This window comes from Apus apus, chromosome 1 (genome assembly GCF_020740795.1).
Source record: "Apus apus isolate bApuApu2 chromosome 1, bApuApu2.pri.cur, whole genome shotgun sequence".
NCBI classification, from domain to species: Eukaryota; Metazoa; Chordata; class Aves; order Apodiformes; family Apodidae; genus Apus; species Apus apus.
The window spans coordinates 192,879,950-192,903,809 of NC_067282.1; the positions used below are offsets into that span (position 1 = coordinate 192,879,950).

At 39.2% G+C, this 23,860-nt stretch overlaps 1 protein-coding gene across 1 annotated transcript in view; it reads left to right on the top strand.

Annotated features, from left to right (window-relative positions):
- Positions 1-23,860, top strand: part of RELN (reelin) — a 288,920-nt gene that overhangs the window by 102,810 nt on the left and 162,250 nt on the right. Inside the window, exons 4-6 of the mRNA XM_051610928.1 lie at positions 11,378-11,448; positions 20,302-20,334; positions 21,504-21,582. Of these exons, the coding sequence (XP_051466888.1) occupies positions 11,378-11,448; positions 20,302-20,334; positions 21,504-21,582 (183 nt within the window). The remainder of the gene's footprint in view (positions 1-11,377; positions 11,449-20,301; positions 20,335-21,503; positions 21,583-23,860) is intronic.

Below are 23,860 nucleotides of genomic sequence, written 5' to 3' on the forward strand. Positions count from 1 at the left end.
TTGTGTACCTACTTAATGACATTGATGTGGTCAAGACCACAGAGCTTTAGGATCAGAGTTTAACAGTGCAGTAACTCACTGCAAGCTTATTTCATCTTCTGCTACTTCTGATATAACAGTGACTAGGGTAATTTTTCTTCATTATGTTGTGTGTCCTTTGATTAGGAAGGTTATGTTTTAAAATGGAAAACTAACTGCTGTACATGGTGACATTGTACAGATCCATTTCCTGGGCAACTGTCCAGTTTTCAGACACTCATAAAGTAGTATTAAAATTTTCTGACACTAGCATTAAAAGGTACATGTGCCAATTAAAAACAGGGAGAGAAAAAGAGGCATAGAAATTCAATTTAATTTACCCTGATGTATATTCCCAAGGTAATAATGCTGTCTGTCCATCCCTCCTTCTCTCTACACTAATTATTTTTTATATGTAGGTCCAATGAAAGCTGGGAGCAGCTTAAGTGGTAGTCTTAAGTCATAGGTTGGACTTGATCTTAGAGGTCTTTTGCAGCCTCAATAATTCTGTGATTCTGATGAAAAAGATGGGTGCTTATGGCTTGGACAGGCATACACTCTGCTGGGTAAAAGACTGGCTGGATGGCCAGGCCCAGAGAGTGATGGTGGATGGAGTTAAATCCAGCTGGTGGCTGGTCACAAGTGGGGTTCCTCAGGGCTCAGTGTTGGAACCACGTTTTTTTTAACATCCTTATCAACAATCTTGATGAGGAGGTAGAATGCACCCTCCGTAAGTCTGCAGATGGCACCAAGTTAGGAGGGAGTGTTGATCTGCCTGAGGGTAGGGAGGCTCTGCAGAGACACTTAGATAGACTGGATCGATGGGCTGAGGTCAATTGTATGAGATTCAACAAGGCCAAGTGCCAGGTTCTGCACTTGGGCCACAACCCCAGGCAACACTACAGGCTTGGGGAAGAGTGGCTGGAAAGTGTCTGGCAGAAAAGCACCTGGGGGTGCTGATTGATAGGTGGCTGCATATGAGCCAGCAGTGTGCCCAGGTGGCCAAGAAGACCAATGGCATCCTGGTCTGTATCAGCAATAGTGTGACCTACAGGACTAGGGCAGTGATTATCCCCCTGTACTCAGCACTGGTGAGGCTGCACCTCAAGTACTGTGTGCAGTTTTTGGCCCCTCACTACAAGAAGGACATTGAGGTGCTGGAGTGAGTCAAAGAAGGGCATCAAAGCTGGTGAAGAGTCTGGAGTGCAAGTCTTATGAGGAGCAGCTGAGGGAACTGGGGCTGTTTAGTCTGAAGAGAAGGAGGCTGAGGAGAGACCTCATTGCTCTCTACAACTACCTGAAAAGACATTGTAGAGAGGTGGGTGCTGGTCTCTTCTCACAAGTAACTGGTGATAGGACAAGAGGAAATGGCCTCAAGCTGCACCAGGGGAGGTTTAGGCTAGACATTAAGAAAAAACTTCTTCACTGAAAGGGTTGTCAGACATTGGAAGAGGCTGCCCAGGGAGGTGGTTGAGTCACCATCCCTGGAGGTGTTTAGAAGTTGTCTAGATGTGGTGCTTGGGGATATGGCTTAGTGCTGGACTTGGCAGAGCTGGACTTGGTAGAGTAGGGTTAATGGTTGGACTTGATGAATGAAGGTCTTTTCCAACCTAAGTGATTCTATGATGCTCTGATTCTATGAAACACTGGGAATGACTATAATACAAGAGAGGATCACAAGGAGAAAAGTTTGAAGCAACTCATGCTTGGCAAGGAGCTCTGGCTGTGCACATGTTTTATCAAACTCCTCCTCAGCCAGGAGGAGCTTGAGTTGAATTGAGAGACCAAGAAGAAGACAATACCAATGTGTTTACAACTGATGAGCCTTCTATGGCTTAGAAATCACCACTCCTTACATTGGGTGGGGGCTGGCTGTGTGCACACTTCCTTTGCGTGGCCATGCACAGGAAAATGCAGAAAATTAAACCACTACCCAATGAACTCGTAAAATTGCACAGCAGTGTGGGTTGGCTCACCTGGCATCAGATTTCTGACTTCAGGAATGCGAGGCTTTAAACAGGATCTTTTTTATAAAGCGCATTCCCATAAATTAAAATTGGGTTTCCTTATTTATTTTGATACCAGTTTCAGAAGTGTTAATTCATATAAGCATTTTTTCAAAGCATGAGTAGTGTTCAAAATAGACTATTTAGGTTTCTAGGTGCACGTTCTCTAAAATATGATCAAGCAAGTCCAATATTCATGCTCCAGAGAATAAACTTTAGCATTTGAAAAACAAACCCTTTCTAAAATTTAATGTATTTTGTTGTGTGTAGTGAAGCATATGAAGTTGGGGGGGGGGGGGAAAGCTCTTTGAATCATGCTTCTTAAAACCAACAGATCAAAATTGCAATGTTCTTATTGGTAAACTCTTTGAAAAAACAAATATCAGTGTGCAATACTAAAGAACAATTTTCCACAACACTAATGACAGCTGCAAAAAAGTAATTTCCCTACAGCAAGACAGCATGAAAATTTTTGCAGCAGAAATGAGAAGATCTGTGAATGGAAACTTGGATAAGATTCACGTTCTAGCTGAATAAATGTGTCTAAAAATATGTTTTCTATTTCACTTAGGAATTCTGATACTTTTTCATATAAAATTATAGAGACAGTATAGCCAGAATAATGTTTTGGTGCTATATATATATATATGTATGGAAATAGAAAGAAATGTGTAATTTGAAAGCTGAAAGGTACATGTGAACATGTCTCCACTGGGTATCATTAATATATAAACACAGGTTTTCAGTTTAAATGCAAAGGATTGTCCTCAGATCAATAAAATTAAAAAAGGAGATGGTCAGCAATGTCGTGCACGGAATCCAAATGTATTAGGAGCTGTTAGATGGAGAGATCCCCAGAAATGTGTGCACCTGGAAGCTAAAAGGCATAGACCACCAGCTGTATTTTAAAACAATTTATTTGTTGTTTGCAATATATTCTTTTTCACACTCTTCCTACTAGAATAACATAGCAGAGTTAATCTTTGCCAATGAACAAAGTCTGTCTGTTTCCTCAGTGTGTGCCAAACAAGTGATACTGCATAGTCAGTGCTGCTGTTTTTACAGCATTGTTTTTAGATGCTGTTCGTAGATATGTGTTATTTTCTTCTAAAATAATAATTGTGTCATTTGCACACCTTTTCAAGTTAACAATTTACTATTATTCCTTCCATCTTCTTGAGGGGTCTTGCCTCAAGTCTTTGGACTCAACCACATCAATCTCATCTACAGGGGCAAGGTATCTTCTAGCTTGCAATATATTGTTTTTTCATTGTAGTTTTTTAAGTTTTCAGCCACTCTCTGTGCAGACGTGATTTTCTTTCCAGAGATCATGGAATACCTGGTGACCATTCAAAATTGGAATATCTAATTTAGAATAGAAATACTTGTGGTAATTAATTAATCTACAACAGCAATGCTCAGATGTCTGGTCATTTCTACTTAGACTGCATGGGAAGATTTATCTGAGGCATAGGATGTCAGTACTTCCCATTGCCAGGGGACTGCCTGGAGCCAGTGCTTTGGATATTTTTGCCAATGGGAGTTCTCAGAAGAATCAAGTTTTTAGAAAACCTGTTTGACCCTGACAGTCCTGAATTTATCCTGAGCAGCTTCTGGGATGTGTCTCTTCCTCAATGGTACATCGGCTTGTACTAAATTAAGTGGTGGATCTACTACCCAAAGTTCCTTCTTGGAAAAGAAGAGATTCACAACAGCAAACCCACTATATTTTTAAATTTGATGCAGTCTTTTTAAAAAGTGTTAAAAACACTGGCACTCTGAAAAGCCCATTAGAATACCGGTTTTGAGAAGAGATTCTGTTTTATCGTTGTTAGCTCAAGTTTGTTCTTCTATTATTCAACCATAAACTTCTTAGCTTTACAAATTACAGATTAATTTCCTTAATTTTTAGCACCCCCCTGTTATTTACAACACCAGATGTGCAAGTCTCCGATTAATGCCTTCAGCTGGAAGACCTGGTATTTGGGATTCCAGACATGGGAATTTGAGCTCCCAAGCATATTTCATGTAACAGAGCAATAATTATTTGTGTGTATTTGAACACCTTCCTGGCTACATTACTGAACTGAATTCCCAATGTACTCCTTTTGATTTGAAATTTTCATTAGCAAATGAAGAGTTGAAGTCTGGTTGCATTTCACCCAATATTGCCATTTTTTTGTTCATCTGGGAAATAGGGAATCCAATGTTGCAATTGTGCTAAAAACTCTCAGAACATTAAAAAAATATTTTCCTATACAGATTCATTCTAATGTTGTGCTCACACTGGAGCCAAATAAGTCTGAAAACAAATCTGTGCTCAGAGGAAAAGTAAGTCAGTAACAAAGAACTGAGACCTATACTATTTATAATGTGTAGATAATATACATATGCCAACAGCCTGCAAGGAGAGCACAAGCCTTTGCTCAGCCTCCAACTTCAGCTGCTGGAAGTTGCTAGTTCTGGAAAGCAGGGCTGGAGGACAGGATCCACTGTAGAAGGACACAGAGAGCAGATGGTTCTCTTTTAAATGTTTTTTCTGTGATTCAGTGAGATGGGAGACAGGTTGGATACAATATAAGTAATTTGGATCTCTGAGTGTCTCTTAATTGGGACTGAAGGACATTACTCAAATGGGCATCCCTGAAACAAGCACCCTTGTTGAAGAAATGCCTGGCTGTGCCCTAAGCAGAAGGGTCCATGAAGCCAGATTTCCTGCATGTATGGGTAGTAAGTCCTCATAGCACCCACACAACCAGATTCCCAGGTGCCCTCCTGCACGTCTTGGTCTCAGCCTTCCAGGGTCCCCAGATATCCTTCTACCTGCAGATATCCCCAGTCCATCCAGCTCCTGTTATTGATGCCAGACTTTCTCACTGTAGTGTCTCCAGTTTTTGCTACCTACCTGATGCCATTCCACCTGCTTCTTTTGGCCAGAGTCCTGTGATACTTAACAATTTTGTCATTTCTTCAGTGGCTGATGGAATTATTCTCCTAAGGCAACATTTCATCTGTCTATTTCTATTTGTGAGCTGGTATGGTCTTAAGGGATGTATGTTTTCTTACAACACATAAATCTGGCTGAAAATGAAAAGCCATGCAGGAGAAATAACTGTCCTTTGTATGATTAGTGACCCTGCATTTTTTTCAAGAGGTTCACCAGATTCCCAGCATGCAGGAGGCAAGTGAGAATAGTGTCAAGTGTAGGGGCTGCCTCTGCACCCTTCTGCTTTCAGTGCTGTAGCCTTAGATCCATTCTCTGTAACAGACTTGTGTTTTTCAACTTGAGGGTTTGTTTTATTCAGATCATGGTTAAAGAAAGCCCTTATATGTGTATTTAAATCAATCTCTGATCAAAGCAACATCCTAAGTGTGCAAAGCCTAACACAGGTTTCTGTGCTACACCATAAAAATTAAATCTGTTTCATTTTGCTCTGATGTTACCACCTAACTTCTATATTCCTCCCTTATGTTTACCTCAAATCATGGTATCGTCTCTCAAATATATAACCTTTTTTTTTTTAATTGCCAAAGAGCAACAACAAAACCCACTTTATGTCTTACAAGTGTCTTGTAAGTGTGTGCTGGACCACGTATACAGTAAAAAATGTCAACACACAGGAGTGTGGATGGTTTCCTGCACACTTTAAAAGAGGCTGCAATGTGGTTTAAGTTGCTGGTTTTAAAAGTGAGTGTTTTACATGGGGTGCACTGAATGAGATAAAAGTTCTGCAAGGAATGGCTGGATGCTGGATGGGTCTAGCAAAGAGTTATGATTAGCTCTTCAAAGTGCATAGGTGAAGTGTGTGAGAGAGAAATAGACTCTCTCTGTACATAGTGTGTTTTTTCCCAATCCAGTTTCTGCCAGAAAGATTGATGTTTTTATGCATGTTTTGTTAATGGCAGCGTGGTCTCAGGTAAAGGTAGTAGATATGGGTACACATGCTCTTGCTTCCGTACACAGAAAAGCACATGTGGCTTTAAATGTTGGTTTAATACAGTTGCAAAAGGAAACCTTTCTTTCCCTGATGTTTATTTGTTCTTGCTGAGAAGGCTTTTGACGTTTCTTCTACATTTTCTGTCTTAGACTTTATTATTTTGAAATGGTTCTTTAAACAAAATTTTAATGTTAGCAAAGATACCCACCACACCCTTAGGTGGACTTTTTAGTCCCTTTTCCCTGTGCACAGTCCCCAGAGATAAATTCAGAGATGAGAGAAAATGAGTTATGTCTTGTTCCTCCTGCGTTTGTTCTAGGTGAAAGCAAAGGAGTCTTACCTCACCCATGAAATCAGTCATGGACTTAATTTGTGACTGTGAACCACAAACTTCAACTCAGGACTGCTGCCCCAAATTAAGTGACTGCTCCTTACCCTCTAACACTAACCCTAGCTTTTTGCTGGCTATTTTAATTCTTTCCTTCTGAAGACTTTTCACCTCTTACTGAGTCTTTTACAACAAGTGTGCTGATTCCAGTCTCCTGCACAAATGTATACCTACATAATTACATCTAACCTGCCAAATTTCCCTGGCAGTTTCAGCTGAATATGGTCAGAACAGGTGACTTTTCTGGTGGCATCTCAGGAAAGCTACCACTGGGGAGACGGAGGGAAAGATAGAGTAAAAAACATGCCTTTCACAACACATGGATCTTGTTCCTGCTACTTTAATTGCTTGCATGTCAAGAGGAAACTGGAAAAAAAACCAAATTAGACATTTAACCGGTGGCTGAAAGCCTTCCTCCCAGGCACATTCTGGATCAGCAGCCACCCATGCTCTGTGCATTTTCCCTGCTGGCCCAGGCCTGCACCATCTCCCCATCAGGTTCACTATGTTGGTCTTTGCTGCTCTTGGAAGAAATTCTCGCTGAAGTTTTCAGCCATGGTAGCAGACACAACTACCCTGTGTACTTGATACCCAGAAGGCCTGTTCTCTATCTAGCTTTTTAAGTTATTCTATTTGGAGTTCTCTTAATTAGGTGGTGTTGGAGGAGCATATTTTAAATAAAAGACAACAGACAAAACAAGACGAGCCTGGAAGGAGATGGTCCTGCAAATTTAACAATATATTAAAAATCAAGCACAGAGGGCATATATCTACAGTGGCCTGTGGACAGAGCTGCCATGCATCCTTCCCACACCTGGAGCTGGCAGAGCCAGGCAGCAGGGGCAGCACAGGCAGTGTCCATGCATGGCTCAGTCCCACTGACCTTCTGCCTGTGCTCTCCTAAGCTAAAAAGCGCTCTTTAAAATGCAACCTGTTAACAAAAGTGTCTTAGCAGTGCATATGAATCCCATGCGAAGTATGAGACACTTCAACTTAAAATCACAACAGTGATTACTGGGGATGCATGGCTTCCTTTTCCATTCCCAGGGAAAGGCCTGGGACAGGCACTTTGCTCCTGGGGAGCACAGCTCAGCGTGCTGCATCTCCTCAGCAGGAGGAAGGAGGGACACGTCTCTGTCCACAGGTCTATGAATGTATGCAAGTGTCTCTGGATTTCTTTCCCCAGATCACCCCGAACAATTTGTGTCAATGCATGGGGGACAAACTGGTATCACTTTGGTTCTCACCAGAGGAGCTGGCAGCACTGCACTCAAAGTGTTTTTAAGCTTGTTAGCACTTCAGCAGGGTGGCATTTCAAGTCCCCTTTGGCGGGTGATGTGGATTATGTATAGTTCAAGTAGAGAACTGGCAAGTCATATTTCTTTTTTTAGTTTTCAGTGACAGACAATCTAAAAGTCTTTATTGGAACCCTATTTCAACTTGAATAGTTGTGGTTTAGGAAGGAAAATTCTTTACAGAATTGCTGTAATTGAAGCATGGGGTTAGTAATGCCTTGAACTGACAGTGAGCCTTGACACTTGATATAGTCTTCTTGCATTCAGCCCTCTTTCTTCCTCTGTCAGCACTTTATCTCCTCTTGCCACTTTTAAAAACACATTTTCCTCTCTCTTGCATTGCCCCAAGCAGATAAATACATCTAGGCTAATGGAAGTGTGAAGTTAATATAAAGAGGAACCTTATTACCTCTAAGTTGTTTTTCTTTCTAAGCTCTCACTTACCATGTCAGGATGTTCCTGTTCCCTCCCATTTGCCTTTTATTTCTCACCCCTTTGGAAAGATTAATTCCTAGTGAGGAATTACCTCTGGGGACACACAGACCATACATCTTGCCTTTTGGCTGACTGGCAGGTTAGATTGTATTAGTTACTTGTCCTTTAGCTGGAAATAAATAGTATTCAGTGACAAACTGGGAAGGTAGACTGGTGTAACACCAATTATGAGTTAGTAAGAACCTTCATCTAAGCAATATTTAACTACATTAAAGGCTGTTCAGAAACTTTTGAAAAACAGCACAGATGTCAGTTAATGGATATATATGTCAAGAAGCAATGCCCATAATAAATTGGTGAATCATTTTCTTTCTCTAGTAGACTCTTGCTCAGGCATTACCATTATTATTTTACTATTATTACTATAAATATTATGTAGTTTTTAGACCTGAGTATCAGTGTCTTTGGATATGTTACATATAAAAGGGAAAAACCCACATTCATGATCCTTTCCCATTAATCTCACCTGTCAGGTATGAACATCAACAAAGAAAGTTCAATAGAGAAAAGCTATGTTTTGCACTTCTTTCCAAAAGTAGCTGAGTTCATGCATAATTGCACTGCATTATTGTCATTTGCCCCATGAATAAAGCATAAACACAGAGAAAAACTAGCAGATAATACTGGAAAACTGTCAGAAGCAATAGCCTTAATAAGTCTCTGAAGCTGCACAGGCAGGTGCAGAACTCATGTATCTGCCCATTGCAAACCTGAACGTGAGCATGTGCTGTAGGAAGCAGTGCCCTTCCCGCACGGCACTGCTGTCCCCAGGGTGCAGAGAGCTCCTGCTCTGGAGCAGCAATAATTGGCTCCTAGTCTGCATTCTCAAGCAAGGGATAATAGACACAGAAAGATGCAGATCATTCAGCTGGCTGCTGGCGCTCTCCCCAGATCCCCTTTTTCTCACACGCATGCAGAGATCGGGTAAACAGTACATGGTTTGGTATTAATAGTATTGTTTAGTACTTGCTTGCATTCAGGCTCCTCTCTGCATGTGGTCTGTGTTTCAAGGGTTTGCCACTGTCTGCCTCATGCAGGAATTCTGTGGTTGTTGTTGTTGCTTGCATCCTGAATTGAATCCCGGGCTGTTGCATAAACACTATCCCTGAAGTCTCAGTCCACTGCTAATATCAGTTTTCTTTCTCACTGTCTGCAAAGCCCTTTTTTCCATCCTGCCAGCCTGGGATACAAATGTACAAAAAACCTTTTGAGCCTTGGGTGTGGCATTTTAGTGTGTGTGTGAGAGAGCACCAAGAGCGATGAATTTGTGGTCAAAACATGGAATTCCCACAATGAAACATATTTGCAAAATCTGTTTGTTCTGGGTTGCACTCAAAGCTGGCTGTGGGGTGCCCTGCCATTTCATCTGCTAGAGGAAGTCACCATATCTGGTCCTTTTAATGAAGGCTGGGCACATGTTTGGTTTTGGAGATTGTTTGGTCTCCATCTGACTTTTGTGTCCATGTCCATGAGGAAATTTGCAGAAATATAAGGTAGTGATCATGATTTCTTGCATATTCTTCACAAGAGAGATTTAAGAAAGATGTTGTTTCATGCTTTTAAGTAAGACTTAAAGACTCAGCTTTCTTGCCTTTCTTTTTGCCCTGGGATGATGTATTTGTTTCTTTTTCACTCTGTGCTCAGTATGGTCAGGCGTCATGACAGCAGGTGGAGAAACACTAATGAAGAGCTGTGGCATGATGTTTTGCTGTGTTGGAAATCCTAAAAAAGTTTCCATGGTGCATGTGGTAGGGACTGCAGCCAAAACCTCACACTGGTGATGCCATCCCAGGGCTGCTGTGGCCAAAATACTGTTGCTACATGCAAAGTGAAGCTCCAGCTTTTCATGTGCCTCTGTCCAAGCAGCCAGAAAAAAATGATACAGCTCTCCTTCCCATGAGCAGAGGAAGAGAATGCCCTAAAACCCATAGGAGCATCAGGTGGCCACAGTTTTGCGTTTCTGGGCACACACATTGGTGTAAATGGAGCTTTTCTAAGTGAGCAGGAAGGAAATTAGTTCCCAAAGAAGCTTTCATTTACTCCTGTTTGTGCTCTGACAGTCCTCTGACAGGTGGATTTTACCTTCAGGAGCCACCATATGTGAAAAAATTCATGTTAGATGCATTACTTCTGTTGTTCTTCCTCATCAGTGTAACTAGCTTAGTAGCCAAGAAAAAAAAACAACAAACAAACCTATTTTGAACTTTCTTTGTGGATCATTCCTTTGTGCTCCTTCCTGATATTTCCATAAGCAAGTGAGGCATGATCCATCAGAGACCAAACAGCTGGCTGGGAAATCATACTCATAAAATTGTTCTCAATGTCTTACCATTGAATGAGGAGAAGCTATTTCAAGGAGTTCATATGGATCTATCTTGAGCCCATTGATGTTAATTATTTTCATTACTGACTGAGGGAAAGGATAAAGAACAGGAATGAATAGTGTGTAGAAGTCTAGACAGATATTGGAAGTACTTTGGCTACAAGAAGTCAGACTTCAAAGGCAACATGAGCAAATACTGAAGGGTTTTGAAATTTCCAACATAAAATTGAAGTTGTGAAGTACTACACTTAAAGAAAGGGATTAAATGAGCAATTGAAAATTAAGAATAACTAGCACTGTTAGCATGGAGCTCTGTGAGAGAAAAACAAATCAAACTGCATTGTATCTCTAGCTGTTTATGAAAAAAAAAAAAAGACAACTCTTTCTCCATGGTACATTAGCTGGTCCGTTAGCTGTAGAAGAACAACTCAACTAGCAGCTTACTTGTCTCTCCTGTTGTTTCCAGAGAGGATTTCTGGACATCTGTTCAATCTCCACATTTCTGTCAGCAGCATATAACAGTACAGCCATTGCTACTGCATACAGGATTGTGTGACTAATAATTTCACAGGGCACCAGCTCTGTGACCATTTCTTCTGTCCTGCTCAGAGACAGTACACTTTCTCAGGCAGAATGATGTACTTAGCTTTGTGATATGCTTACTTGTGCTCATTCCTTCATTGAATCCCTGTGCCCATGCCTTTTGTTGCCAACCTGGCCATTTTGGTTTAGCAACTCCTCTTTTGCAATGCACAGAAGCAATCCCTACAAATTATTCTATGCATTTAAAGGAATGCAGAAAGAAGTACACAGGAAGAAATGGGGCTTCTGATTTGGTTAGTCATGCATATAGATATACATATGCATATATCAGTATAGTACATTATTGATTGTTGTACTTTTTATGTTCACAGGGCTACAGCAACGCATAGGGGCCAAGTTATATTCAAGGATGCCTTAGCACAACAGCTGTGTGAACAGGGAGGTAAGAGCCACCATCCTATAAAAAATACCTGGCAAATGTGTTTTCCATTGTACATGCATGTCAGTGTTACTCATCATGAAACTATTTCATAGAAAACCTAGTATCAGGATCTTTTTTGTATTCTTAAAACTGATACTGTCATTGGCTTCATACTTCCCATCAGTGATCCAGAAACCCCTCTAGTCTCTCTGCTAAATTTTGGGGAATACACAAAAGTTAAATTAAATCCTATCATGTTATACCCTTACCTAAAATCAGCCTGTAACAACGAAAATTTGCTTTTTATCAAAACCACAAGCTCAATTTTAACTCTCACTGTAGTAACTCTAAGTAATAAATGCAATATGCCTGCAGCAAAAGCTTGTTTACCATCCAGCTCACACATCTTTCTGAAGAACCTGCCTTCTCATTTTGTAAGGGTAGACCATCATTTTTGCTTGTCATCTACAACATTTGATCACTTTTATAGCTAAATAAAATGTTTGACTTATGCAAACTTTAAAAATCTAATTGCTTGCACACCTTTACCATATATATCCTTTTGATGAGTAACCTGAAAACAAATGTCCTGTTGTGAGCTGTTGTCTGTAAACAGTGCACTGCTTTGAACCTGCTTCATTAGAACAGTAGGAAGTAGAGAAAGTATCTCTCCCTTTTGGTGCAGGACTGAGAGGAATTTCTGTGCTGATCCAGTTTTGTCTGCAAAATTCCGGTGATATTTCCATGTGAAAAGAGACAGTGAAATATGGGCCAACCAGTCTAAAATAAATATTTTAAAATTAGAAATGTGTTGTCATATTAAAAAAATTAAATTAAATTAAATCCCCCCAAATACATCTTTTTGGGGTATTAGAGCTATGGCTTTCTTTGTTTTTTGGGGGTTTTTTGTGTTGTTGGTGTTTTTTTTTCCTATGAGTTTGGGAAAATCTGTGTTTTTGCCATAAGAAGCTGACAATATGTCAGGAACATATACTGAGTTATTCATATGAGGTATGAATTGTACCTCTGATATTAAGGGAAAAGTATTTTGATTTTCAGTTTCAGTATTTGGGTTTTCAGTATTTGAATATTTCAATAGTAGGAAGGGAGATCCAGAGTTGTGATTGAACATGTCAGCTAACAAGCTGGGAAGTTAATTAGAAAAATGTAATGGTGCTGACAGTCAGAAGAGAGTGTTATAGTGAGCTGAATAGAAGGTAATTTTGTCAGACATGTATTGCTATTTTTACTGTGTGCAAGGAATAACATCTGGAGAAATTACCAAAATGCATTTGTTATTCAGAACAGGAGATAAATTATACTCCCCTAATGTGGGTATGGAAGAGTAGTGTTTCAGTGATGACTGGAAGGGGGTTTGGGAACAGAAGTGCTGGCAGAACCACCATGTGGGATGTGTTGAGGAGGATGGTGAGGGAATCCCACACAGGCTACTCACTGGATGGACACAAGTCAAAAGTAGGCAAATTAATATGCAAAGTCACCAGCATAAAATTATAAAAAATCTTATAAGCAGATGAAATTGTCCAAAGCATGGCTGCACAGTGAAAGCATCACAGGCAAAGGCAGTTTGTGGTGGCCAGAACAGCTGGCAGTGACCAGCATGACAAAAGCTAGAAGCTGGAAGGAAATAGGTAGCTATCAGTGTCAGAACTGCCAGCATGGTCAAGAAGAATATGAGCAAAGCAACAGGATTTCTCCTTGCTGAAAGAAAATACCTTGATAAGCAGAGACTGGCAAGTAGAAATCCCTCCATACGGGCTTGACAGTCCTTTATTTGAACCTGCTGTACCAGGAGATTTTAGTAGGAGAGCTGGCAGCAGAAATTGTAGTTCTTTCACCCTTCTTGGCTTTAAATTTCTCCAGTTTTGGAGCATAACCTCACCGCAAATTAACATTTTAGCAATACTTATGCTGCTTAGAACAATAAGTCATTATGGTATTGTGTGCTGTCCCCAAGTTCACAGGGACTCTACAGGCCAAGGAGAAAGTGATATTTGTTTATCAGTTGTGTGAAGAGAATAAAAGATGCCAAGATGTGTCACCCTTGGGCATTCACTGGCTGCTCAGCTGTGACAGTCACTTTGCCTCATCCTCCAGCCTGGACAGTGATAGCCATGTCCTGGAGCCCTTCTGAAAGGTCCTATAGCTTCCCCACCTTGTCACAGTCTCTCACATCCTCATGACTTTTGTGTTTCCTGTGATTTTCCCAGCAAAAACTTTGCTTTATACACAGTCAATTCAGAGACTTTCTGGATTTGTCGTCTCCAAAATATTTGGTGTCACTGCATTAACTCTGCAAACATCAGCTTTGACTTAATTGAGGATCACCCAAAGGTGCTGGTCTACAAGCAGTTCACAGTATACAACAGCCATCTAATTAGTTATCATATTGTCCTATAATATAGATGTGCAAGCTTCTTAGAGGTTCTCTTGGTCCTTCTCCCAGATTTTTATCCTCACCAAAGCTTCCCTCCCTTTAGTTGCCCACATTGGCCACAATTTTAGTGACCCAGCTAGTCAACCACCGAGTTGCCACGGCCCTTCCTCCTGTCCATTCCAGCACCAAGTTCTCCTCTACCCTTTTGTTCTTATTTCTTCAGCATTAGTGCATTGCATTAGTCCCCCTAAGCAGTGTGTGCTATTATAACTATACTACTAGGAATAATTTTCCAATTAAAATAAAAAATGCTTTCTTTGAAGCAAACTTCGCTTCCTTTATTCCATGAAGACAATCCCAGTTTCATCAATACTATTAATGTAAATAAAGGATTCTTTCAGAAGGAACGAGTGAATTGATTTAGATTTAAGTATCATATTAAGACATATGCAAAACAGCAAGGTAGATTGATATAAATAAGGCTTTATGGTCTGTTTCTGACCCTAAGCATTAGTATACTGAAAAGCTGTAGTGAATTATGTGACTTATTAAGTCAAGAAAATAAAACCACAAAGCAACTTCATAGATTGATTACAGGTTATCTTTTTAATATGTATGTTCACTGGAGATGATACCAGACTTCATAATAACTAATACAAAGGATATACATGAAGCAAGGAATATCAGAAATCATGTTTGATGTGGCTGTCCAACCTCACGTGTGCTTTAGTAAATCCTAATAGTGTTAATGGGATTTTAGCAGGGAAATGAAAGCATAGTTCTTATTTTGAAGAGAACTAGAGGATGATAAAGGACAGTGTTGAGGGATAGCAATGCCAAACAAGCAGCCCTATGTATAATGTAAATGGAATAATCGATGCCGTAGGGAAAGACAACTAGAAAAGTAAAATAATTGCTCAGAAAGATGTGTGTTCAACATATAATAAATACTTCAGGAGGTTAGAAAGATCTTTGAGAATTGATGTAAGCCTTAAAGCCTCCCAATTTTATTGGATGTTGAAGTAAGGAGACAAAAATGATAAAACAAAAGCACTAATCCAGACAAATAGGCAAGAAAACAAAGAATGTATAAGCCAAGACAGAAAAGACAGACATCTTATAAATACTCTTAAGGATAAATAAGGTTGCTAATGGCTAATTATAGTCTTGCCATTACTATAACCTTTGATTAATAATTTATTCAACTTGTTGATCTAATAGAAAGATTATTGGAAAATAAGGTAAACATTACTGTGCAGATTGAGGCATATTTATTCCTGGACTGAATAGAACAAAAATTACACATTAACAGTAGCATAATTAAAATGGAGTTGGCGAAACATCAGTCCTAGCTGCATTCCACTGTAGTACTCTGTAGAACACTGTAGTTCAAGTTCAAGTCTGCATGAGTACAGGGATGCTGCTGGGAGGAACAGCTCATGGTACAGGGGTGGGTGCAGCCAGCACTCTCATCACACAACTCCACCTGCCTTCACCGCTCCACAAAGGGTGCTAAAGGGTTAAGGAGACCATTTTGTTGATACAATATGCAGCTTTGGGCCAGCAGTGCAATTCTTTGGAATAAGGACCACACTGGGAGATTTGTGAGCGAGTAATTTAGTTCTGACTGACTAGAAGAGAGCCTCAGAACAGTCAAAGCTAAGAGATGGAAAAGATGAAGGGTGTAGTTCCCTCTTAGTGAAAAATCATTCCTTGCAGCATAGTTCCCATAATCTTATACAATCTCATACTCCATGCCACAAAGTATAGGACTGGGATTCTTTTCTTAAGAAAGCACTCTATGGTCTGATAGATGTCTCCATGTGAAAGTAAATTCCAAGAATTGGCCCAGATTCTCTTTTATTTCATAGTTTCTGCCTGAATGTTTGTGGAAGGCCTTTTAGGCATGTTTTATACCTTGTAAATATGGAATTAAGAGCAGTCTGAAAAACAAATACAGAACAGATTGCAGGCTCTCAGGCTTGACCAGAACAGTATTTTACAGAGCACAAGACTGGAGTTCAGAGCTGGCATGTTCCTTGGCTTATGTGTCAGCAAGAATAATGCAGCCCTCGGGCAAAGCGCTCGCTCTCTCTTTGGACATGTTCAGCCTCTGTCATTCAATAGCAACTTTGTTTACCAGTAGAGAGAAAGTATTGGCAGGAGCCTAAATAAAAGGATTAATTTCCTTTTTCATCTTCATCTGGCTGCTAATGACAAGGAGATTAGGCGTCATCATAATCTGCAAAATAGAACATACCTCTCTGCACATTTTTTGTGGTGAATTGTTGAGCAACAGCTAATGGCTGCTGGCTGTTGATCTCTGAGCAGTGTTTTTGTCTGGGAGCACTGGAGAATTTCTGTTTCTATAATTCACTTTTATTTTATATTCTAAAAAAAAAAAAAAAAGTTTGGAGAAAAGGAGGAGATCTAGGAAATATGGGTATGAGTAGTACAAACTGATGCTGATGGAACCTGTGTTTAACTTGCATTATGCTGGCTCTTTTTATCTGAATGGAGACTGGTTTTGCTTGACAGTTAACCGTTACCATATTTGATTGTTTTGGTTCTTATTTTTCCACTGACATCTGGACCTTCACCAAATCTTGTTTCCTTCCTCATATTCCAGCTCTTCTATCTGACGATGACATTCCCTTCTTATTTCCCTCCCTTCCAGTTTAACCAAAACAGGGCATATTTTTCTGTTGGTTTAACCTTTCGGTAGCCTTACTTCATCCATAGAAAATTCTAACCTTTTACCCCAAAAGATGCCTTCATTCTCCCGCATCTCATTGACACAGAGCCCCACAATGACCCCATTGACTTCTGAATTCCCCATTACTTTCCTCAAGTTTCTCACGCTTCCAGTTCGACTGTGGCCTTTCTCTCTCTGAATCACTTTGTATTGTGTACTTTCTTCTGTGCTATTCCTTGTCTACAAGGCAAGGATCCTACATTTTCTTACATTTTCTCATATTGTATTTGCTCATGCCTCTTAGATGGTGAACTCTGTTGAGCTCCATTTCCATTCTTTGCTTAGTACAATTTGTCTCTTGTAAAGCTCTGTATATACCCAGGGTTCTAGTTAAAAATCAAATCATAAATTGTTCTACTTCACTTTTTAAAAAATAAATTATGTTCTCATTCAAGTTCAGGTGCATTTTGGAACCACACAAATACTGGTTTTTAACTTTAAAACCCTCTAACCAAGTGCCTAAGGAACATCTAAGAAAGTAAATGATAGTTTCAAATATGAATTAAGATGGCCTTTTCTCCCCCCTCAGACTGAAGTATTGTGTCATTTTTTAAAACTGGGGATGTTTTTGTATTTGCCTTGTATAGTTACTCTGCTGCATATCCTTTTTTTTTTAAGCTTTGTCATGTCATGCAAGAAAACAGCCTTTGACTTCAGCCATACTATATGGCTTGCTGTGCAATCCATATTGTTTTAAAATATGTAGGTTTATACATTGATTTAAGAAGGCAAATCTCAAAATATTTGAAAACTACTTCAGCTGGTTTTGTGTGATATTCTAAATTTCTGTTCTTTTGGGGGCCTTATCTACCACATTTAAAGATCAACACAGTGCTGTCTTGCAAGGAAATATTAAGTATAATATTTAAATTATTCATAAGGAGATTAAAGTCTAGGTTTATCACTCATTAAATGGTACCTTCACAGTCTTTTGAATTACAAATTAGATGAAGGAATACCTGAGGCAAAAGTACTTGGGCTTCTCAGATCCTATAGAGATTTAGGAAACATAACCCCTCCTCAACATAAAGTCTTTATTTGTTAGAACAACCTATTGTCCAACATTGTTTGCTTACCTCAGCCTTAAGGTTTTTTTAACAAGTGACCAGTGACACTACTTTGTATCTGCACAAGTTTCTTCCCTTCAGTCCGTTGACAAGCAGTTTTGGTTTGCAATACACTGTGCATACAACTAAAGAGCTGTTTTAGGAAAAATTATCAGATCCAATTTTTTAATTCTTTAATCACATAAACAGCTAGTTATATAAAAAATAATGGTGAAGTCAAAGGAGTTTGCAAATTCAAAGATTCCAAGTTTGTGCTATACCTGTGACTTTTGACTGAATGCTGAAATTTTGCTTAATAACTTTAGAAAGAATTAGTGACTGTGTGTAACATGGGATGGACTGCCTTCCACAGAAATCCTCTTCCAAAGAGCCACACCAAGTGACCTGTCCTGAATCACAATCTTGTCTTTAATTTTTCTTTTTCAGGTTTGAGGAGAGGAAGGTCTCTTTAAATTGAGAGCCCTCTCAAGGGCTAATGAAATTTCCTCAGGAGTCTGCTGTGAGGTGGCCTGACATGACCATCCTCCTCATAGATAAGCATTAGCAGAGTGGGCCTCAGCCACACCTGTCCTTGCAGGTGATCATCCCTTAGTGATGATCTGGAGCTAATGAAAAGGGATAACGCAGGGCATCAGAGATGTCTTATTTTAAGCTTAACCTCTTACAAGATCAGGAATATTTAAAATTCCATGCTGTAAAGTACTTCTTTTCTTATAAGCCTGCATTGCTCAATCTGGGAAATAATTCGGTTAATCCAGTTTAATCCCATTCTTCTGTGCAAAGAATTTATAAAGGTTTTCTACAGAAATTTATACATGCCTCCATGGAGAAAAACAATGCCTGGGACTGCAAGGAACAAATGCAGTCTTTTCCTCTGTAGTAGCCACCAGTGCAGCCCAGCATTATCCTGGAGGCAGAGCCAAGCTTAATGTACAATTGTAGTTGTATTGCCCCAGATTTAGTACCATCATGATGAGAGGTCTTTGCTGGAGTCCTGATTGGCGTTTCTGCTGGGGAAGACAAGAGGCTATGGATAAACTTCTTCTACAAAAAATAGATCCAGTTATCTGCATAAAGAAAAAAAACTTTAATATTTCTTCATGTCTTTGAGTTCTGTTCAGCATCAAACTTCAGAATGCCTTTGCTCTTCACTGCAGTAAGGCTTTCAGTCGGTCAGTAGTTGTTTCTGCATTCTCTTTCTCTATATATATATGGATGGAGTAAAACCTGTTGGTCCTACAAGTTTTAAGTCAGTTAAATAGAAGGTTTCTAACTAAGATAACTCCAGATTGCTTGCCATCCTTTTCTGATCTGCAGATATCTCAGTTGTTTCTTGCTTAGTCTTCTTAATCACCAGCTTCCCCATGAAATGTTGCTGTTTCATTACAGAATGTCACGCCTCTGTGCAAACCCAGTGTTTAAGGAGAAAGCAGGAAGAGAAAAACAAAATGCTTGAGATTCACATTGGACTTCCTATTCAAATGGCTATGTGTGAGGGCTCTACACAGATTAGTGCATTCATTTTTATGTTTATTTTTAATCTATTTTTAATTTGTCAGATGTTATGGCAGAAATTGCAGTACTTCAGTAATTTTTTGCTAGCATGCTGAAGGAGTCAGGAGTACTGATACAATTAGGTCAGTGCCCAAGAAGAAACACAGAATCATCAAAAGATTCGTGGCTTCAAAAAATCACTTTTTTTGGTGTTCTGTTTACCAAAGTAAAACATATGGCTAGAAATATACCTGAAGTACTGAGAGGTAAACCAGGTAGCTGCTCCCCAGGAGCTTGCTTTTATGCACCCTCTTTGCCTCCATGCAAGAGATGTAACTTCCTTTGGATTTAAGACCAGGCAAGGCTATGGATGTAGTAGATACCATGGAGTATCTACCACCCTATGTAGCCACCTTCTAGAATTCCCCATATTTTTATGTAGCTGAGCCCTTTCTGGTACATTGTTTTCTTCTGTGTGATGTTACACCAGAACTCTTGTTGCAAAATGTTAGGAGAAGACTACTTAATAAAGTTTTGTCGTTTCACACTCATGTCCCCAGTGTGTCATTACAATATTCTACTGTTTCTTGGAAGACAAAGACCTGCTGGGGAATTGGTTCAGCGGTGCATGTGAAAATGTGCTTTAAAACAAGTGTTTGATTTAGTGATTTGTGGAGTCAATCTGTTATTTGTTGCCCTAGGAATACTAGGATTTTTTTTCTCCCAACAATATACCCAGTTGTTCAGTGCAGTATACATGAGCAAACTGTGGCATTTTTGCCTTGCTTAGACTATTTCTGTTGTTCACCTTAATTCCCTTTCCATTTGTCAGTCATTGAATTGCTGAATCATAATCCAGATTATTTTTAATATCTCACACTCATACACTAGCTGTGATCTTTCTTATCTTGCTGTAAAACTGTTTCTGTCTTTCGTTTATTGTTGATGCTTATTTTAATTAGAGAATATTATTTTTTCTTTCCTATTGTATTTTTTAACTTTCAGTGTGTAACACATTTTTCATAATTAAACTGTTGGGATAGTTGACTTAAGAGAACATGTACTGTACAATTTGTTTTATGCTGAATTGATTTTTAATGCTGTAATTAAGCCCTGATCATGGAAGATATTAATGCTTTGTCTGTCTTTGTTCTCTGCAGCCCCGACAGAAGCTCCTTTACATCCTGACCTTGGTAGGTGATTTGTCATTCTAACTACTAAAACTCAGAGTCATTAACTTCATTAGAATAAACAATCTGTAAGGTCATATGAAACTAGCTCTGGAGAATTAAATAAAAATGAAGCTAATATAAAATTAATTTAATTATGTCTAATTCTGATCAGTTGATTTTTTCACTGTGATTCTCATTGCTGTTTATTTATTGGCTTTGAGCCCTTGCGGAGCCAGTATTACATGAGGACCTGTAACCCCCAGCATGTGACAGCACTGTCACACCAGTGCTGGGTCACTGGAAGGCAGGTTTTGTCCCTGTGTGCCTCAGAGGTGCACCCAGGAGCAGGGCATTGCTTATCCTCCTCTCCAGGCAGAGCATGGATCATGCAGCAGAGCTTCAGCCCTACTCATTTTAACGTGGGCATTGCAAGGTGATCAGTTGAGGACAGATTCTGGTGTCCTGGCTCCATTTGCATAGCAGGTGAAAGTCACATCATTAATTTAATTCAAGTGTTTGTTGAGAAAGGTCTGTTTAATACAAATACAGTTGCCAAAGTTTTGGGATTTGTTGGGTTTTTTTGGTCATGGTACATAAATGATGATGCAAATCTTGGGGGAAATACGGAGTCCAAAGCTTGCAGAGCAATGGTTAGAAACATTTGAGTAACATAACTCACAGTTTATATCCCTTACATGAGCTGATATTTACTGCCAGCTCCACTGATAGCAGCAGAGAAATTCCAATGAACTCATAGATTTTTGTCTATGAGTTATCAGAATGAACCCCCTGACCATTAGAAGTGTAGCACACTCACCAGGACATCGCATCCCTCCTTCTGCCAGTGTTTCAAAAACCTGGATTCAGGGGGATTTTTTTTCTGGACATTCAGAACAACAAGCAATTTGGAACAAAATTTCTCAAAGCATTTAGTATGTACCTGGTGGCTGCATCTTTTCATAGGCATTGCACTTCAGTGATAGATTGGGAGACTCCTTAAATGTGTGTGGTATTATGATCCAGAGTAACAAAAGCCTGTAACTGAGAAAACCCTGCTTTTGTTACTAGCATGCTTTAAAAAGCTGATTTCCTCATTTTAGGTGCATTACTTTAGTTCCAGGTAAGTGCTTGGAAAGCACTGGGTGATTACACTGGGTTTATTTTCATAGAGAGCTTTCTCTTCTTTGTAGCCGAAATGCACAGTGACAGCATTATCCTACGAGATGACTTTGACTCTTACCATCAAGAAGAATTGAATCCTACCATGTGGTGAGTTTCAGACTTCTGCTTCCTTTTGTATGCATTTGAGCAAATTAAAACATTTTGCTTATTGTAGTGAAGTATTTGTATTCTATTAATTCCTGGATAACTCAGTTCACATGGGTGTGAGCTCATGTGTGTCTTTGCTCCACTGGGATTGAAATATATTATATGAAATATAAGCAAAATATGTTTATATGGAATGTTTATTAATTAACTGATTAATGAGTGACATAAAGATTCTAAGCCCATTGAAGTGAGTGACAGATTCTCCTTGGTTTCAATTTTTTAATTAATCTGAAAATAGAAAGAAGGAATAGAGCTGAGTTCAGTGAACATCTTTTTATGAATATTTTGATTCCTTGAAATCATTATAATTTCATTGAAAAGCTGATTAATTTCAATAATTAAACTTAGTTTTTTAATTTATTTTTTTTAATTCCATGTTCAGGTAGTAAATATTTCTGGTAAAGCTAACTATAGTAAAATCTGCTCCTAAACTGAAATAAAATGTTTCCAAAGAATTCAAAAGAATAACTGAATTTAAATACCTCCATCCAATTTTCAGCTGCTAAAAATATTTAAGCTTGATTTTATTTTATTTTTGTGTGTGTGTGGAAGGCAGACTTTTTCAAAACTTCTGTATTGTACAGGAAGGAAAACCTATACCTTCCCAGTTCTATGCAGTAACAGGGTTTTTTTGTTCAGTGAGATTCCTTAGTAGGGTCATTCATGTTGTCACAGTCTACATTCGAAACAGCAAGCACTGGTTGTTATTATTCCTTAACCAGTAGATGCTATTGGACAATCTTGGGACACCACGTACATAGTAAGGCATGTATAATTCAGGACAGGTCAGGTAGAAGCTTTATTAGCTCTGGTCATAGTGAGAGAGCAGTCAGCCAGCATCTCCTCCTCTGCTCCCCCATTTTCTGCCAGGTGAATATTTCTACTGGTCATATTATACCCAGAGAAACCCATCTGTTGGTCTTAACATTGAGTTTTGAAGGTTGAAGTTCCCTTTTTTTAATATGAGGTTGTTAGTTTTCTATTTATTTCATTCCTATTTCATAAATATGATTAATTTGATTGATAGAATTCATAAAAGATACAGAAATATTTTAATGAATTAGTTTATCTTGTTCAGATAAATTCTTGATGGCCATTTTAGCAGTTACCTGCATTTGTTAGTTAGCAATACAAATAATCTGTGAAATCTGACTTAGTTTTCCTTTTCATTAAGACTTATCACAGTTTTCCATCTGTGCAGGTCTTTCACAGTTTCACCATCTTATGTAAAAAGACTGTGGTTTATGGAATTTTATGGATATTTTCCTTTTGCACATACTTACTGCAATACTTTTTAATATGTGCCTACTATTTTTTCTCCTTTTGTTCCTTTTGTATGATCTCTTTAAATGTTTTTCTGGAGAGATGCATTAAGGACCTGGAATACTATAATATTAAAAAAAACCAAACCAACCCTCTTTCTTTAGCTGCATGAATAGATCAAGGACTCTTAATGGGTTACAGAATAGCTGCCAAGGTAGATAGCTTTAGCAGCAGTGTGCTAAATGGACTTGAGTGGAAAGAAGTGAGAGGAGGCATTATTTCCCTGCAGATGTCTCATAACTCACACAGGGCCCGTCTGTTGGGAGCCTCCATAATTTATTTATCCATTGCTTTCTTATCTTCAAATTCATCCTTGCTTTATAGAAGTATCAGCAGAGAAATTTCAGACTAAAAGCACCCCCATGTCTCCTGGTTCTTTTGTGCCTGAGATTTGGATTTGGTCCCCCTGGAATAACCTTGGCCCACCTTGGCTGGTGGGTCAGTGCAGGGAGGTGTATGCTGGGAGAGAGTCTCAAATCTCAACACAATCCTGAGACAGTTTTTCCTGTAATAACATCAGAAATTCAACATCTTCAACAATGCTAACTAGAAGTGGAGCACAAGTGAAAAAAAACTGTAATGAGGTATCAGGAGCCCTTTTGCATACAGGGTTTTTACAGTAGCTCTGCCTCTGGTGAAGACCTGCTTGGTGGCAGAAAGCTCATTCTCATTTGATCCTCTAGTGGGAGTTAAATCAGGGATTATTAACAGTTTACACCATCCATCCTAAAATTGCGTTTTTCCCCTGGCAGCTGCTAAAATCTCATCTTTACCACAAACAATGACAGTAACTGTTGGAGCAGCATTTCTGGCCCTGCTCTGTCCCTGTTCTGCTGTGCTCCGAGGGGTGGGAGCAGCTGCCTTGTGTGCACCAGTGCTCCAGCAGGGCCATGTC